This window comes from Juglans regia, chromosome 11 (assembly GCF_001411555.2).
Source record: "Juglans regia cultivar Chandler chromosome 11, Walnut 2.0, whole genome shotgun sequence".
Lineage (NCBI taxonomy): Eukaryota > Viridiplantae > Streptophyta > Magnoliopsida > Fagales > Juglandaceae > Juglans > Juglans regia.
In genome coordinates this window covers 36,285,970-36,303,644 of record NC_049911.1, presented here as the reverse complement: position 1 = coordinate 36,303,644, position 17,675 = coordinate 36,285,970, and the positions used below count along the sequence as shown (strand labels likewise).

The 17,675-nt window shown below is 34.4% G+C and overlaps 1 protein-coding gene across 1 annotated transcript; it reads right to left on the bottom strand.

The window, feature by feature from the left end:
- Positions 1 to 327: 327 nt before the first annotated feature.
- LOC109005234 (chaperone protein ClpB4, mitochondrial) lies at positions 328 to 7,856 on the bottom strand. Its single transcript, XM_018984059.2, has 10 exons — positions 7,440 to 7,856; positions 6,862 to 7,080; positions 6,541 to 6,778; positions 5,959 to 6,154; positions 5,006 to 5,060; positions 3,725 to 3,875; positions 3,104 to 3,412; positions 2,211 to 2,476; positions 1,201 to 2,127; positions 328 to 831 (listed from the first exon to the last, which is right to left on the bottom strand). Exons 1-10 carry the CDS (start codon positions 7,713 to 7,715, stop codon positions 523 to 525), a joined length of 2,946 nt encoding a protein of 981 aa, XP_018839604.1. The 5' UTR covers positions 7,716 to 7,856; the 3' UTR covers positions 328 to 522.
- Between the last annotated feature and the right edge of the window lie 9,819 nt (positions 7,857 to 17,675).

The window sequence follows — 17,675 nt, the reverse complement described above, 5'->3', positions numbered from 1 at the left end:
ATCAATATCCAAAAGTCTAAAGTAGAGTTACGTTACGCCCAAGAAATCTGAAGGGTATCGCATTTTTTTTTAAAAAACGACCGTTGTGGTCCATGTTCAATTTATCTCATCGTCTGCCTATGGCGTGAGGTCGAGAATTTATGCAATATTCGGGTATTAAATTCAGTAGGACTGCAAACAAGGTTTCTTTCTGCGTACTGCTGTGGTATCTTACTCACAAGTTATGTCACACATGCGTTATAACTAGAGACCGTTGGCTAGGTAGGAACAGCACGTGAGCAAAATCAAGTGGCACGCACGACAACACCGCCACCACCTAACACAAAATTAATAAAATGGGTCTTGGACATTGGTTTCAGCTACTTAATTTATGGCAGATAATAAATAAGATCGCTAATCACATCCATTCTGGCAAGCAAAACCTCCCATTTCCTTGGACATTGATTGTACATGAAAATTGGCAAAATATTGAAAATGAGACTTTTATTCACCCTAAAATTTACAAACTCCTAAATGCAAAACTCAGTCATTAGCAACCATGGCATCCATTACAGAGACTCTCTCCAGTTTCTTTATGCGCAATCTTTTATGGGAAGGAATAATGTCTTTGTCTGATGGATCGGCATCAACCACCACAGAGTCGTCTTCATTGAACTCTCCTCTCAAGATGCCCATTGCTATTTCATTCTCCACCAACCTCTGTATCACCCTCTTAACCGGCCTCGCTCCAAAGTTTGGGTCAAAGCCTAATTTCCCAAGAAGCTCAATAGCTTCCTTCGTGTAATGAAGATCTATTTTCTTCTGCTTCAGCCTCTCCTTCAACCGATTCAGCTGCAAATAGCAATGACAGTGTTTTTAACAATTTAAATTTTTACCAACAGACAAGAATAATGACACAATATTACTTACAAGGGAATGAGCATGAGATTACAGGTGGAAAACAGTCCTAAATGTAGCCATATATGGTCTCATGCTTCCTCTAGATGGTCAAAAAATCAGTTCCTACCATTTCATAATAAGACCACAGCCAAATCTTGGGACCCTCTCCCTAGAATTTGGTGCAAGTTCTACTAGAAAAAAGGGAAACCCTAAGCACTAATACATCAGTAGCTCACTCGAGGCATTTAAAGACAGTCAGCATAAACATAAGCACTAAGAAAATATCATGAATGCTTACGTAAAACGGAAAAGATTAATCACCTGTATCTCGACAATCTTCTTTATTTCATTGGAGTCCAGAGGCTGGAACACAATATACTCGTCAATTCGATTCAAAAATTCTGGGCGAAAGGTTTGTCTAGCCAACTCAATAACCTGTTTTTTCATTATCTCATAAACTGCTTCCTTGCTATCCTTTGTACTGAGAGTCTCAAGTATATAATTGGAACCAATGTTCGAAGTCATTATCACAACAGAATTTGTGAAACTAACTGTCCTTCCTTGAGAATCGGTTATTCTTCCATCATCCAACAATTGTAACAAAATGTTGAAGACATCATGATGTGCTTTCTCTATTTCATCGAAGAGGACTACAGAATATGGCCTTCGACGAACCACTTCAGTTAGCTGCCCACCTTCTTCATAACCAACATAACCAGGTGGAGCCCCAACAAGTCGCGAAACTGCATGCTTCTCCATGTACTCACTCATATCGATTCTGACAAGAGCATTTTCTGTGTTAAAGAGATAACCAGCTAAGGCTTTTGCAAGCTCTGTTTTCCCCACACCAGTAGGGCCCATGAACATGAAACTTGCTATGGGTCTATTTGGGTCGGACAGCCCTGCCCTTGAGCGGCGGATGGCATCTGCAACTGCTTTAACTGCCATGTCTTGACCAACCACCCTCTTGTGAAGAACCTCTTCCAGCTTGACTAGCTTGTCTCTCTCTGATTGTTGAAGATTTGATACTGGTATACCAGTCCATTTGCTAACAATCTCAGCAATATCAAGATCAGTGACCTCTTCTCGAAGCAAAGAATGACCAGACTTCTGGAATTCAGCAAGGTTCTTCTCTGCCTCTTCTAAGTGGCGTTGAAGGGTCATTAGAGTTCCATACTTGAGTTCAGCAGCACGATTAAGGTCATATTCGCGCTCAGCAGATTCCATCTCTTGGTTAACTCTATCAATCTGCAGACATTTTAAAAGAGAATTTAAACGGGGGGATATGAAGGTGTTATCGTCAAAGAATTCTATACCAAGTGCATAAGTACCTCTTCTTTAATTGATCTTATTCGTGTCATGAGAACCTTTTCATGTTGCCACAGTTCAGTTAATTCTTTCTGTTTTTGTTTAAGCAAAGCCAAATCATTTTCTAGCTTGCTTAACCTTTCTTTAGATGCTTTATCGGTGTCATTTTTCAATGAGAGCTTCTCCATCTCCAACTTTATAACAGCTCTGTCTATCTCATCCAGCTCTGTAGGCTTAGAAGTGATTTCCATTTTCAGCTTTGCAGCAGCCTCATCAACAAGATCAATGGCTGAACGAAAAAATCAAAACTAAAATGTTCAACACGAATAATGGCCATGGCCATGGAAAACTTAATGATATATATATATATATATATTGTGTGTGCACGTGTGCCTGTGGGTGTGGGTGTGTAAATATATATGGGGGAACAAGCTTTTAAACATGATTATATCTCCCAGTCGAATACCAAGAACAAAGATTATGATGCAAAGCTAAAAATATAAATTTGCTCCTTTGTTAGACTGTCACACTTTTTTGTAGCGTAGTAATAAAAAGCAAACACGTCACTTGCCATGAAAATGTCAATGCCTTTTCAAATCCACCCATAAAGGGCACCGTTACAATCTCTGTTGCAGCAGGGAATACTAATAAAACCATAAAAGATTTATTCTCTTCTCACTAAATAGAAAAGAAAGAACAAAGGGTTAAGGCCTCTACGGTTTTTCTAAACAAAAACCCTCTCCCCATCCATATGTGGAACGATGATATTTGTGATATGATCTATCTCAGTCTGACAGTTTTGAACTCTAAATGAGAATGAATCATTTAATTGGTATGTGAATAGATTTAAAAAATGATAAATGTAAACTATTTTGCCAACTGACATTAAAGGCGATGAACTTAAGTTACTATTTACCTTTGTCAGGCAAAAAACGGTCTGTGATGTATCGATCAGCAAGAACTGCTGCTGCAACAAGAGCACTGTCTGATATTTTAACACCATGGTGCAGCTCATAACGCTCACGTAACCCACGTAGAATGGATATTGTGTCTTCAACAGATGGTTGATCACAGAAGACTTGTTGAAATCTACGCTCAAGTGCGGGATCCTTCTCAATGTATTTTCGGTACTCAGTCAATGTAGTTGCTCCGATACACCGAAGCTCACCTCGCCCAAGCATTGGTTTCAACAAGTTCCCAGCATCCATTGCACCACTTGTAGCACCTACACACAAATCATCAACAAGGCTACCATATACACATGATGGGAGGATGCATAATGCATTATGCTGAAAACTTCAGCCTATATGCTATGCTAACATGCATAGATCCATGCACATGGGAAGAGATACACATGGATATATAAATGACAATTATATCAAGAGGGATTTTATATTGTAAATCACTCGTGCTCTAGGGAGTGAACCATACACTAAATTGAAAAAACAGAACAACACAAACAAAGGCAGCTCGTATGAAAGATTCTATATGACAAGATTCTAGTCCCAAAACGAAAATATATAATAAGGGCACAAACCTGCACCAACAACAGTATGGATCTCATCAATGAATAAAACAATCTGCCCATTTGAAGAAGTGACCTCCTTCAAAACAGCTTTCAACCTTTCCTCAAAGTCTCCACGAAACTTGGCACCAGCAACCAATGAACCCATATCTAGGGAGATTAACTGCAGGACATGAAGACACGTAATTTAATCCAAATTTGACCACAGCGAAAGAAACAAAGCAATCAAAACTTCAAGTACAGTAAACAATGCCGCTAATCATAGGGGATCTAGCAACATCCAAAGTTATATCCAATCACACGCAGAAAGCTTAACTTGAATCTGTTCCATGCATATTTGGATCTAAAATCTCATAAAAGACATAGTATATGTATTCCTATTGCATTCAAACATTTGGTCAAAGATTTGAGGAAAGTCCAACATACCAAGGAAAGTCCAGTGGCAGATATACATTCTGATGGAAAAACAAATCCTAATCTCATCTGAATGTTTTTTTTTTATAATTGACAAACTTTATTGATCAAATGCAACTAGGCAAAGCCCATTTACACATGAAGTATACAAAAGAGACAACTAATTACACTCTAGCAAGCTGAAAAGAAAGTAAAAACTCATGAACATTCCCTCCCTTTAATACAATAGCAGAAAACCATTGCACCAAAGAAGATACAAAAAAGTTCTAGATTTTCCCCACTGTTCTCTCATCTGAATGTTGTTATTTATTTTTTTATTGGCACCGGGTGTCCTGGAACAGCGTCCCGACTAATCTTGGAGGTACACAGGCCCTCGGCAAAGAGTTTCCCGCAAGTGCACCTCGGATAATTCAAAGAGAAAATCCCCTAGTCCGATGGCCCCGAGAGATTGTTTGCACCCAAGGGGATTTGAACCTTAGACCTGGGGGAGCTTACCCACAAGCCCAAAGCCTTCACCACTTGAGCCAACCTCTAGGGGTTGAATGTTGTTAAACTTTTATTTATTGGATTTGATGAAATCTCACTATCCTAGATCTAGGAAAATCTATGATGACGAATGAACCCAAATGCTAAAAACCAACTTTCCAATCAACTAACTGTCACTTGAGAAAAGACAGTTGGGCAGCTATTGCATCCATCAACATAGCAGAGTGATCTTATATGTGTGTGTGTAAATATATATGGGGAAGAGAGAGATGCCTTAGGACTATGTTAAAATCCCAACAAAAAGAGAGGACCATACTTAATAAAAAATAAATGTGTTTTTTAATATGTAAAATGTAAAAACAAATAAGGATTAAAACAAAAAAACTTTAATACCCTCCGATTCAACAATGGTTCTGGAACATCCCCTCGCACAATCCGTTGAGCCAATCTGAAAATTGAGGTTAGAATTATTACTGCAAAACCAGAACAAAGAGATATGCAAGACATTCATAACATGTTTCAATAACCCAATTGTCAAGAGAATATTTCAAAACCACATGCTCATGAGGAGAAAACAGTGAATATGCGAACTAAAAATGCCAATTCAAAGGTGCAACCCAACTGGTGTTGATTCATTACAGGAAATATGGATATCTCTTTATAATTAAAGAACGACATTCATGTATCTTATTTATCGAGCAAAAAGTTGGATAAAACCAAAGCCAAAAATTGTTATCAGTAAGGCATAATATAAGCTATTTTGCGTCAAACATATTGCTTTTCAAGTACTCAATCATTGGAAAAACATGTATTTACGTATTGATTCCATGTATACAATGCTTCACATTTCCCTCATTTTCCTGCTAGGATTGGACTAAAATTCTCCCCACAGAGACTTCAAAAGTCAAATTATCATAACCTACATATTTGGTCTCCCCATATAGACTTTGAAAGTCAAATTCTCATACCCTACATATTTGATTCTGATGAAAAAAACTGGTCATACAGAAAACCAGTTAGTAGATGAATATGTCATCAACTTGAGAGTCATTTCTGAAGTTTGTGCTTACAGCAAGAACACAAAATACCAAAAAGAAGGTAACAGTGGACTCAACATGTATTTCCTGTGAAGCCAAAAATAAAAATTCACAAATGAGTTTTCCTTGCATCAATCATACATAAGAAAGTTTGGACCAATCGAAAAAATTAATTCAATTCTTTCATAAGTAAAATTATACTTAAAATTAGATCATCGCGGAAGGCACAATTTTCATGCACTTGCACAAGAACCATGATCGTGTAGAGTCTCTATAAATGAAACACACAAAATGGTTCCCAAAGCATACCCTTCAGCAATTGCAGTCTTCCCCACACCAGGTTCGCCAATAATAACAGGATTGTTTTTTGTTCTCCTACATAATATCTGGATACAGCGCCGAATTTCATCATCTCGACCTATAACAGGATCAAGTTTGCCTCGCCGAGCAAGTTCAGTCAAGTCATTCCCATATTTCTCCAATGCTTGATATTTCCCTTCAGGGTCTACATAAAACAACAAAAATGAATAAGATAAAGACAACATGTGACAAAAGTATTCCAAGAATATGTGATTCCAATGTTAGTAAATGTCAACTTGAGGTGGCACCTTTCACATCCTAAAAGCCTCACCGCCTTAATCTTACTGCCCACAACACCCTGTTTATTTCGTCAAATCATTGCAATTTCTTTTCCTCTAGGTTATTAGCTATAGCCATTGTCTTAAATTTCATATTCTTACATGATATAATAATAAATTTAGTTTTGAGACTATTCTTTACGGCTTCCAAGATTTTTTTAATTCATAACTTGTTAGTTTACCATGCAATCACTATATTATTTTTGTCATGAGATAGTGGAAAAAAAAAAAGCGACAAGATGTTAATTAATACTCTGATCAGTTACTCTCTGACTTCCGCGAACAGCACTAACGGCATCCTTCAAATCCTTCTCATTGAGCTGGAGATTGATAAATAATTGCTTCCCAAACCTCTTGTCTGAATGGAATGCCAATATAAGATGCTCTACTGACACAAAATCATCTCTCATTTCTTTCTTATGCTTTCGGGCTTCATCCAGGAGGTTACTGAGATGTGCGCCAATTATAGGGCCGCTAGTGTCACCTATCACCTGCCGCAAAGATAAATGTGCCACATTTCCAAACAAAATAAAATCTGCACAAACAAATAATACAAAATAGTGAAGGTGCCTACTTTTGGTTGTTTAGATATAAAATCATCCGTAGCCTGCAGAATTGACGTGTTGTCAAGTCCTGCCTTTGTGAATATTCTCCTGGCTAGGCCATCCTTTTGCTCCAGGAGAGCTTTCATCAAATGCTCCGATTCCACCACCTGTTGTTTGTTAAGCCGTGCTGCATCAACAGCACCAATAATTCCCTCCCATGCCATCTCAGTGAACTCTGACTGATTAGCCTGATAAAAAACCAAAAGATACATTAAAAAAGGAAAAGTCTTTCATTGGTAGCAAGCCATGCTACGACGCCAATCTGTACTGGACAAGAAGAACATAAAGTGACAACAACAAAGAATTGAGTAAAAATTCTTCAATTGCTAGAATTAAAAATAATGTATAAATTAACCAACTTGACACGACCAAAAAACAAATCTCAATAAACCAATAGATATGCCACAAAAGTTCAGAGAAAAAAAATCTCATAACCGTGTTTTATAATTTCAATTCAAGTGCCCCGTTAAAAAGCCTCATTCTTAATGTACGAATTGTATTAAAGCGTGTGTTTTTACAAGCATTTTTTTGTTTATCATCTTCGAACCTGAGACGAGCTGGTGGCCGAGTAGGAGGGAGTGGAAGAGTGGAACTGGTGGCGCCGCGTGAGAGTGTCGCCCAGAAACTTAGCCGAAGAGACATTGCTATCCGATAATCGGCGGAAAATCCAAGGGCGAGACAAAGCAGTGGCGGGATTGCACCAAAAACTACAAGTGGAACCAGAGAGAGCGTAAGCACGAGGCAGAGAGGGTGGGAGTCTTGCGGGTTTAGAGGCGGCCGCTAAAAGGGAATAGGCAAGCCTCGAAGCTCTTCGGCTTTCCATGTCGGAGATGAACAATGGTGACCAACTACAAATTTTTTAGCTGTTTTGAGAGAGAGAGATAGAGAGAGAGAGAGGCAAGGGGTTTTGAAAACTTGGGGAAGAGGCAAGAGGAAGGCTGTGGAATGGTTTCGGAGTTTCTTCGAATTATTAGATTTTGAGTTGAATTTAAAATTTCATATCCTGCAAACTCACTTAAAAATATGTGATTTTTAAAAATATGTACAGAGTATGAGATTTATATTTAGAATTTTTCATTAGATTTTTATAGCTTTTCTTTTTTCACTTCTCTATTTTTTTTCTTTTGTTAAAAATAAAATATTTCAGATTATTTGAGTAAAAATAATAATAAATAATTTATAAATAATAATAAATAATTTTATGAATATTAAATATATATATATATATAAATAATTCTCTCTCTAAAGTTCTAAACAGACCTTGAAGCCTTTTATTCCGTAAGTTTGGATCCGATCGATTTTCTTTTTAAGATTAAAAAAAAAAATTTCTAAAATTCTAATTATTATAAAGCATAAATTCAGCTTTTATCGAGGAGATGTTGACGTGTTGTTTCGGTGAATATTGAATAATAAAATATCTATTATCTAACTAGAACATAGTTTACAAATTTTATATTTAAAAATTAGTGTACAATTTTAAAAATGATTTCCGACGATTTATAAAATAACGGCACTTTAGTACTCTAGAAGATTCGGCGAGTCACTGCCACGTTGGAAAGAGATACAAGAGGGCATAGTAAAAAAAATTTAAACAAAATAAGGACATATTAAATATCACTTAAATGTAAAATAAGTCACTTAAATGTAAAAATTTAAATAAAATAAGGACATATTAAATATCAGCGGGATGAAATAAGTCACATATATAGTTGAAGGTTTTCATTTTTTTTTTAAATATCACTTAAATGTCAAATAATTTTAATATTAAATATTTAATTTTGTTCATTTAAACATTACCTAATTTTTATAATTTTTCTAAACTCTTAAATAAAACGTAAAAATAATACTATTTTTTCAAATAATTTTTTAATTTTATAATATTTTTATTTAATTTTTTTCTATCTTTTTACAAAATCCAATAAAACATTTAACTTATAAAAATTATATTTATCATCCCAACACACCACTCACAACACTTTTTTTTCTTTCTCTTACTAAATGTATGTTATATGGGTTATGAGTTTAAAAATTTAATAAATTTAAGAAGAATAAAATAAAAAATAATTAAAATAATAATAAAAATATAGTGTGTAGTATGTGAGAATAATGAGTAGTAAAATTCTTTAACTTAAATCATTTTACTATTATTCACAAATATACTGATATGATCGAAGTAATCAAACCAGTTCAAGGCTATTTTTTTACTATTTTTTTGAAAAGAAATATAAATTTATAAAGAGTAATGCTACTTATTATCACTTTTACCATCATAATTTCATCATCTCATGATGTTGTATTGAACGATTTAAGACTATTTGTTTTGTTTTACTGTAGGTCTATCATTTACGAAAAAATATACTAATCATCCTCGCATCCCATATCATGCATGATTTTTTTAATTTTTTTTCCTTATTAAATGTGTGATGTATAGATGATGAGTATAATAACTCAATTAGTTTAAGAGGAATAAAATAAATAAATAAAATAAAAATAAATGTGGTGTGTGGTGTATAAGGGTATAACCGGTCCGGTCCGGTCCAGTTTTGGACAAAATCTAAGACCGAATCGGTATATACCAGTTTTGTATTTTTCAAAACCGATTACGCACCGATTACTCTCCTAAATCGGTACTTCCGGTTTTACCAGTTTCCGGTCCGGTCCGGTCCGATTTTTCGATTTTTTTAAGACTATTAGTATAGTTATAAGTTATATATTAGTATTAGTTATAAATTATATATTTAATATTAATATTAGTTATAAACTTTTAGTATTAATTATAAGTATAACTATAGTCTATAGTCTATATTAGACTATTAGTATTATTTATAAACTTATATATTGTATTAATATTTAATGTAATAATTTATAAATTATAATATGAAATTATTTCATATATGAATATATATATATATGAAATTATAAATTAACATTTAATGTATAAATTTATATAAAACTTATATATATTAATATTTAATATATATAATATTTTGTATAAAAATTATATATAAAAATATTTTTTTTTTATATTTTTTTTATCAACCGGTCCGGTTCGGTCCAAAAAATTCATAAATCGGAACCGGACCGAAATTGACCGGTTTTCACATTCTAAAAACTGGTCAGGACCGGTTTTCCAGTTTACCGGTTTGAATTTACAACCCTAGTGGTGTATGAAATGATGAGTGACAAAACTTAGAATTTAATGCCACATCGAGAAATATTGAGAGAATAATAATAAAATGAATGATAAATAGATTTTTCTATTCATAAAATAAAATTTACAATTTCTTATAAACATCTAAGAGCAAAGACATTGGCTTAGCTAGTACATTAAAAATGTTGGCTTTATATTAGTAAAACCCTCTGCATTGGATTAGCCAAAACTTGAGAGCTCTACATATGAGTTACAGTAACTACTTTTGGATGTTGAACTGAGTTGGATTGAACTGAGTTGAGATGATAAAATATTGTTAAAATATTATTTTAAGATTTGAAAAAGTTGAATTGTTTATTATATTTTGTGTTGAAATTTGAAAAAGTTGTAATGATAAGTTAAGATGGGTTGATGATCCAAACTACCTTTCTCCAAATTTGGTTAGACACTGTTCATAGCCAAAATACATATTTTATTCCAAAATATTGCTATCCCTAATTATTAATTAACATTGTAAATAATTATATTAATTAATTGATTTTATGCATGGTTATTAATATGGAAAATGCTAGATGCCCTGCTGGGCTCTAGTGTTTTTTTATATGTATTGTTTTTAGTTTTTTTTTTTATATAGATATTTTTAATATTTTTAAATATTTAAAAAATAAAATAAAAATTATAATATTATTAAAAAATATTTTATTAATCACGAAGTAGAATAAAAAATAATATTTATTCTACTTCATGATTAAGGAGGTATTTTTTAATGATTTTTTTTTTACTTTATGATTAAGAAAATATTTTTTAATAATATTTTTAATTTATTTTATTTTTTAAAAATATTTAAAAGTGTAAAAAAATCTATATAAAAAATAAATTAAAAAAATACACATAGAAAAGTACACGTTAAGTCCAACGGAAGCCCCGAGCAAGGGTTGTAGCATGACCATGTTAAATATTATTAAAAAAATACTTTATTAATCACGAAGTAAAATAAAAAATTATAAAAAAAATTTTTTAAATTTTTTTTTTTAAAAAACAGTCATAATATTTTTTTAATATATTTTTTTTACTTTATAATTAAGAAAGTATTTTTTTAATGATGTTTTAAATTTATTTATTTTTTTTAAATATTAAAAGATCTATATAAAAAATTACTTAAACAAAACACATATAAAATAATACTACACCCCCAACGAGAGCTGTAGCATCACCTTATTAATATTGTTGTCTCTTATTATTAATTAAAATATGGTTAGTGTAGTTGTAAAATATGAAAAAATAAAATAAAATATTATTATTAAAAAAAAAAATTATATTAATATTTTGACAACTATATGGATAATCCAATGTGTAGTTATATGTTGAATGACTTTGACTTTAGGTAAAATATGTAGTTTTAGGAAAATTAGTTTTGGCTAGACTATTGCCAATGCTCTAAACTAATAACTTAAGGGCTGGTTTGGAATCTGGATAGGAAGTTGAGATTGTTTGTGAATAATAGTGAAATGATTTGAGTTAAAATATTATATGAAATTTTGAAAAAAAAGAGAAAAAAAGTTGAATAAAAATATTATAAAGTTATAATATTGTTATAATATAATTTTTATTTTAAAATTTAAAAATTTTGAAGTTTTATTTTTATTTTATTTGAAAGTTTGAAAATTTTATAATAATTAAGTAATGATTAGATAAAAAAAAATTAAAAAAAATTTATATATATGCTTAGATATTGAAATAAAATGGAATGAAACGAAATCATGTTTATCTAAAGGGGCCTAAATTGTTAGGTTATTATCTTAAATATTTATTTTCCTGGACCGGTGGACCGGTCGGATTCTATTCGATAATAGAGAGGGCCTTTCGCTACATTTCTGACACTCGTCTTCAAATATCATGGGAGTCTGGGACTATTAGAATAAATAAACAGCAATTTCTACACAAGCATGACCGAAAAACTTCATAATCGCATTGAGTCGCTAAGCCATATGAAACTCAGTCAGGAAAGAACTAGTTACCGGGGTCTTCTCTTGGTCCTCCTCCTATTAACAGTCCTTGCCCATGTTATGGATTCACTTGCAGCACCACCTTGGCAATGGTTAGCATGTCTTCCACGACATTGTCTCCCCTTCTTATCAGAAATCATTTTGTTTTTACTGAACTTGCCCATCTCAGTCTTTAATCTGGTGCCATGTAATTGGAAATCGACTTGTGCTCTGTTGGGTGCCAGGCTGAGCAAAACTTCTGCTGCAATTCTTTCACATATTCCACGCACAGCTGATTTCTCTTTCACAAGTTCACCTTCAGAGTCAGAAAGGGTGTAGGCGAGCAAAGGGTCTATAGTTATACCATCTTTGATGGCCTGGGCCACTTCTTCTCCACCAGGGCTTGTGTGAATCTCCTTGCAACAACCATTTTTGTCCTCGTAGCTCTTCGTATATTGGGACTGAATGTTGTTGCTTCCATTAGCCGACCATTTGGGTTTTCCACTTCGTTATGATCTACACTTGTTTGAGAGGTCATAGGAAATGAATTAAGGTCTTGCTTTCCTGGAACAGAATTTGTTCTCGAGGGAGGAGACCTTCGACCGAAGAATCCTTTACTATATGTAGAATCACTCTGTACAGAATCCATGGTTGAAGAACCCTGCGAGCTGATGACGGAGCTCTCTAGGAAATTACCCTCGACCTCAATAATACGACCGTTGGCTTTCTCTGGGATATTTTCAGGATCACGTTTTTCGGAATATACTGCATTATATTTTCGATTCATATAATTTAAGGAGTCCTGGAAAACACGTTGAAATAAATCGCGAGTAGGGATAGGTTTGGAGAGTAGGATGAGAATTCAGTCTCTCTTCGGAACAGACGGGCTGCTCTTTAGGGGTAAACAGCCTCCAATCACAGTAAGACACGTAGATGATTTCATAAATTGTAAAATACACCATTTTCCATCCGATTACACTCCTTCCCCATTCCCTTTCAACTTTCCATTTCACTTTTCAGATTTCACTCGTTCGTTCACCCTTTTCCATCATCTTCCTCCATCGCCATTCGTTCCAGAGCTTTCACCGCTGCCCAGCTCAGTCGCCGCCGCCAAGCTCAGTCGCCGTCATCATTAAAACAAGCACTGTAAGCTTAAAATTCATCACCCAAGCACTGCCATAATCAAAACAAGCTCAAAATAATAAAGGAACTGATCGGGATGATGTTAATGGCAAAAAAATCCCAAAAATCATACCCCCAATAATCCGACTTGCAAAATATGGGGATCGCGAAATAGTAGTCGATGGGGGTCGCGAAATCAGTCGGTCGATGGGGGTCGCGAAATCAGGCCGTCGATGGGGTCACGAAATCAGTCCGTCGATGGGGTCGCGAAATCAGTCCGTCGATGGGGCTCCTCAAATCAGTTCGTCGCAGCTCGGCATTTGCTAGGTAAGCTTAAGGTAGAAGACGAAGGGGGACGGAACGAAGGGTGCTGGAAGACGAAGGAAACCGAAGGCGGTGAACTTCTTCTGCTGTGAACGAAATCGCTGGGAGAGGAAGAAGACGAATGGGTCTGCAGATTTCACTGGTCAATTTCGTTCGTTTCAGAGTCTTTTGTCCCTTTTGATCTTCTGTTGGGTGGGTGCACGATAACTAAATTGGGTGTCTTACGTGGAGAGTTATTATTGGGGGGCTGTTATGTTGGGGGGAACAGACCGACCGGCCTGAAGGTATTCCCATGAGAATTTTGTGTTTTGTTTTGAAATTTAAAATATTATGTTTTAATATTATTATTGTTTTGGGATTTGAAAAATGTGTATTGGGATTTGAAAAAATTAAATTGTTTATTATATTTTGTATGAGAATTTGAAAAAGATGTAATGATGAAATGAGATGAGATGAGAATTTTATATTTTGTCTTGTGTCCCAAACCTGCCCTAAAACTAGAGGGCCAGAGGCTAGAACAGCTAACAAGATAAAAAAAAAAAAAACGTGAATATTCAAGCTATTTTAACTACAAAAAATGGTAGCTGAAAAAACATTTAAGCTTCGTTTGGATCATCAACTACTCTTAACTCATCTCAATTCATCATTACAATTTTTTCAAATTCCAACACAAAATATAATAAACAATTCAACTTTTTCAAATCTTAAAATAATAATAATATTAAAAAATAATATTCTAACAATATTTTATCATCTCAACTCAACTCAACTCAACTCACTTCAATATCCAACTCACTTCAACAATTTCGAGCTTGCAAGATAGTTGTGATCCGAACAAGCAGAACGCCTTTGAGTTGGGGCGAACTATAAAAAAACATGTCCTTGCTGCCTGACGGATTGAGGTACCAACTCCAAAACACCCGCTAGAAAAAGACTCATTTTGATGACATTTTACTCCCCCGTTATAAATTTGATAATTAACATTATTCCACAAATTAACTCAGGCACAGAGAGAAAATTAAATCCGATAGAAGTATAGAACATTGTCCTGCCAACGTGACACATCCGAAGGAACAGGCTGCAGGCATGGAACATGACTACTACCAGTCAGCTGAGCCAGAAATATGCAATCCTCTTCTACCCTGAAGAACAAGAGTCAGCAACGGGTTGGCTCCAGGTAACTAAGTTCGGGATGCACCAAAAAATGCCCATTTCTTTATAAAACAAAAACGAAGATGCCAATGCCATGATTTCATATGGACTACACAAACATTAAATTTCTCCATTGAAATATGTAGAAAAGTTATCGCATCCATTGAAATGCAGGCAAGCAAACTTACAAGTGTAATAAGTTTCCTAAGAAGAATTAGCTTAAGATCGATCAAGCTACATGATTGAATATCACATCTGCATTGCATGCCTGTACGATACATTGTTAGGTAAACGCTTTGAACATCCATAAAACCGTGAAAGCTAAAGTCGACAGCAGAGGAGCCAAACTATAATTCAAGTATGTATCAACACAGCTTAAAAATAGATTTTCCAGTATTGAATTCTTTGGACTTCAAATAGATTCCATCCCTCAATGTTGTAATTATCGCAACATGATCAATGCAGTATAACTTAGAGAAACTTGATATGAGAAAGAATGATATGCAAGATGAAGAGATGACCTCGTGAAACAACGTTTGCTTTCCAACGTGTCTTGAATCCCGGTATGTATCGGACTTGCCAACTGCAAGCAAGCACTTCATTGGAAAATCTAGTGATTTTTTATTTTCACTGGAGTTATTTGGGCTAAAAAAACTTGCAATTTTCTTGATATCAGTTGTAAAAGCTTTGCCTTATGTGACTCCATCACCGTTTGGTATGATCTTTTGACCATTTACTGAAAGCATTCTTAAGTTTGTTTTTGGAAATATATGCTGCAAACTTGGAGAGTCCACCTGAACAACAGATAAATCTGGTAGGGTCGATGAATCTCCAATGACATTTGTGGTTGTTTTCAACAAAATTAAGTTTTTATCTGACATTTTGGAACTGTTTGGTTCAATCTGATTCTCAGATTCATTCAGATACTCCTCTGGTAATCTCTCGAGATCAAAATTTCTGATTGTTTTTCTTTGAGCAGTTTGGAGAGTTTCCACCTGTCTGGTATCGGTCCATAATGAATCACATCCTTTATAAACAACCACAGAGAAAGGGTGCAAGGTAAGGTTAAGTGACTCATCCTTATAAGCTTGACAACTGGCATATGCTGGCCTCAGATGTTTCCCCGCCAAAACAGAACCAATGTATTTATCATCTGCAAGTACAAAACTTTTAGGAATACAAGCCAGAATTTGGGCCTGGGAGTGAATTCCTGTTATGCCTTGCATGATTGATTTTTGGATACCGTACAGCTTGTGCAAAGCCTGAACCTGCAATGGTCATGATTTGACGATTTAGCAGATATGGATAGTAAATTGAAATCTGAAAACAAAAATGATCGCAATATCACAATTTGTTTAAACAAAAGCAAAACACAATGAGGAGCTATGCTGTTGAAAGAGATGACTATAATGGTGGTAATAACAACAAAGCTACCACTATCACTTACTACAGCACTGGTATGTAACAATGCATACAAGCATCCATATGAAGCCAGGGAAGAGCCATTTACCATAAAAAGATAGCTCATGCAGTTCATGTCCATCCAACTAGTTGTCTATGAGGAACTTACCACTAGGGACTAACAATTAACTTGTTTTTTCATTCGTTTGTAGTAAATATAATGGGTTTTCTCCTTGTTTTTTCAAGTATAAGAGATTTTTGCAGACACAAACACACTCCATAATCTCACTCATTGTAACCGCTGTTCACTTTTTTCAATTTGACAATGAAACTTGCCACTGAACTCTTTTTTTTTTTTTTTGCACTCAATACGTGAATGCAACTCATTTACACCCATTCTATTATATAGTGCACGGGAAAAATTCCATACCTGTTCCTTGAATAACGCTTCATGTTTTATAATGGTGTTTCGTATCTGACCCATGTTTTTCTTGAGAGGTATTTGCAGGTAAACTGAGAGCCAACAAACAATCACACCTTTTTCAGCTGCTATTTGGCCTCGGCATCTATTTTATCACTAGCCACAAACTTATAGCCACCAAAATATCAACGCATACGACATCAGTGACACTACAGCGAGCAGCTACATGACAATTTTAAGAGTGTTAGCCCATACATAGAACCACAGACACAACAGAAAGTTCAAAAACAGAGTTGAGATCAATTATCGTTTGTTGTAAGCCAACCAGCTAATTGATTATGTAGGACGAAAAATTAAGTTCAGTGCAAGAGTGAAACTTATTAGTCACTTACTAATACTTTAGCTCGATTCTTTGTTCTATACTAAATCTATCATTTTCCTCTCTCAATATTTCAAGGAACCATGCGTAGCCTTTGGAAAACCTTCATTTCTTTTCGAAAGGAAAACCATACGTGCTATAGCAATCTACATTTCTACGACCAAACAAATCAAAGGAACATCTACTGTTATATATAAAACAAGGCAAGAGAACGTGCGATTTTATTCTTTTATTATTTATTCTTTTTTACATTAATTTCCCTTCCTTTTCATGGAAAACAAACGGAGTAGTAAAGAGCGAGGGAAACAAGTACCTGAATATAAGATCGGAATGTTATCGGACGTCCGTTCATTGACGACAGTGTTTTGTGGTGGAAGATATTTTTGGGAGACCAGAAGATATAACGAACTGAATCCAATTGAACCTATGAGCGAGAAGGGGGGGTTGCTGTGTGCCCTAGGGATGTGGACGAGTGAGAACGAGACACGTGGCCAAAATTTGGGGGAAATCAGAGTCTAGCACCCAATTGGCTGGATTTTCCAGTTGGAAAATACTATTCCCACGTAAAGTTTCTACTGAATTATATTTTATTTTATTTTTTAAAGTTTTTTTACTTAATGATCAATGAAATTTTTTTAAATGAATTTGTATTTTTTTTTTAATTTTAAAAAATATTTAAATACTTTAAAGAAATTAAAAAAATAAAAGCGTGAGGATTCTGATTATTCTTAGACATAGCATCGTCCTTTCGAGTTTACAATTGCTAAGAGTACTTTCATTGGATTAGTTAAAGTTAAAGTTAAAGTATATTTTTGATAAATATAAAATGAATTTAGCATTTAGCTATT

Excerpts from the sequence above, each read along its gene's own strand:
- LOC109005234 (XM_018984059.2), bottom strand. The coding sequence starts at position 7,715 with ATGGAAAGCCGAAGAGCTTCGAGGCTTGCCTATTCCCTTTTAGCGGCC. Across the intron at positions 7,081-7,439 it reads CGGCCACCAGCTCGTCTCAG|GCTAATCAGTCAGAGTTCAC; the intron begins GTTCGAAGATGA and ends GTTTTTTATCAG. Across the intron at positions 2,477-3,103 it reads CCGTTTTTTGCCTGACAAAG|CCATTGATCTTGTTGATGAG; the intron begins GTAAATAGTAAC and ends TTTTTCGTTCAG.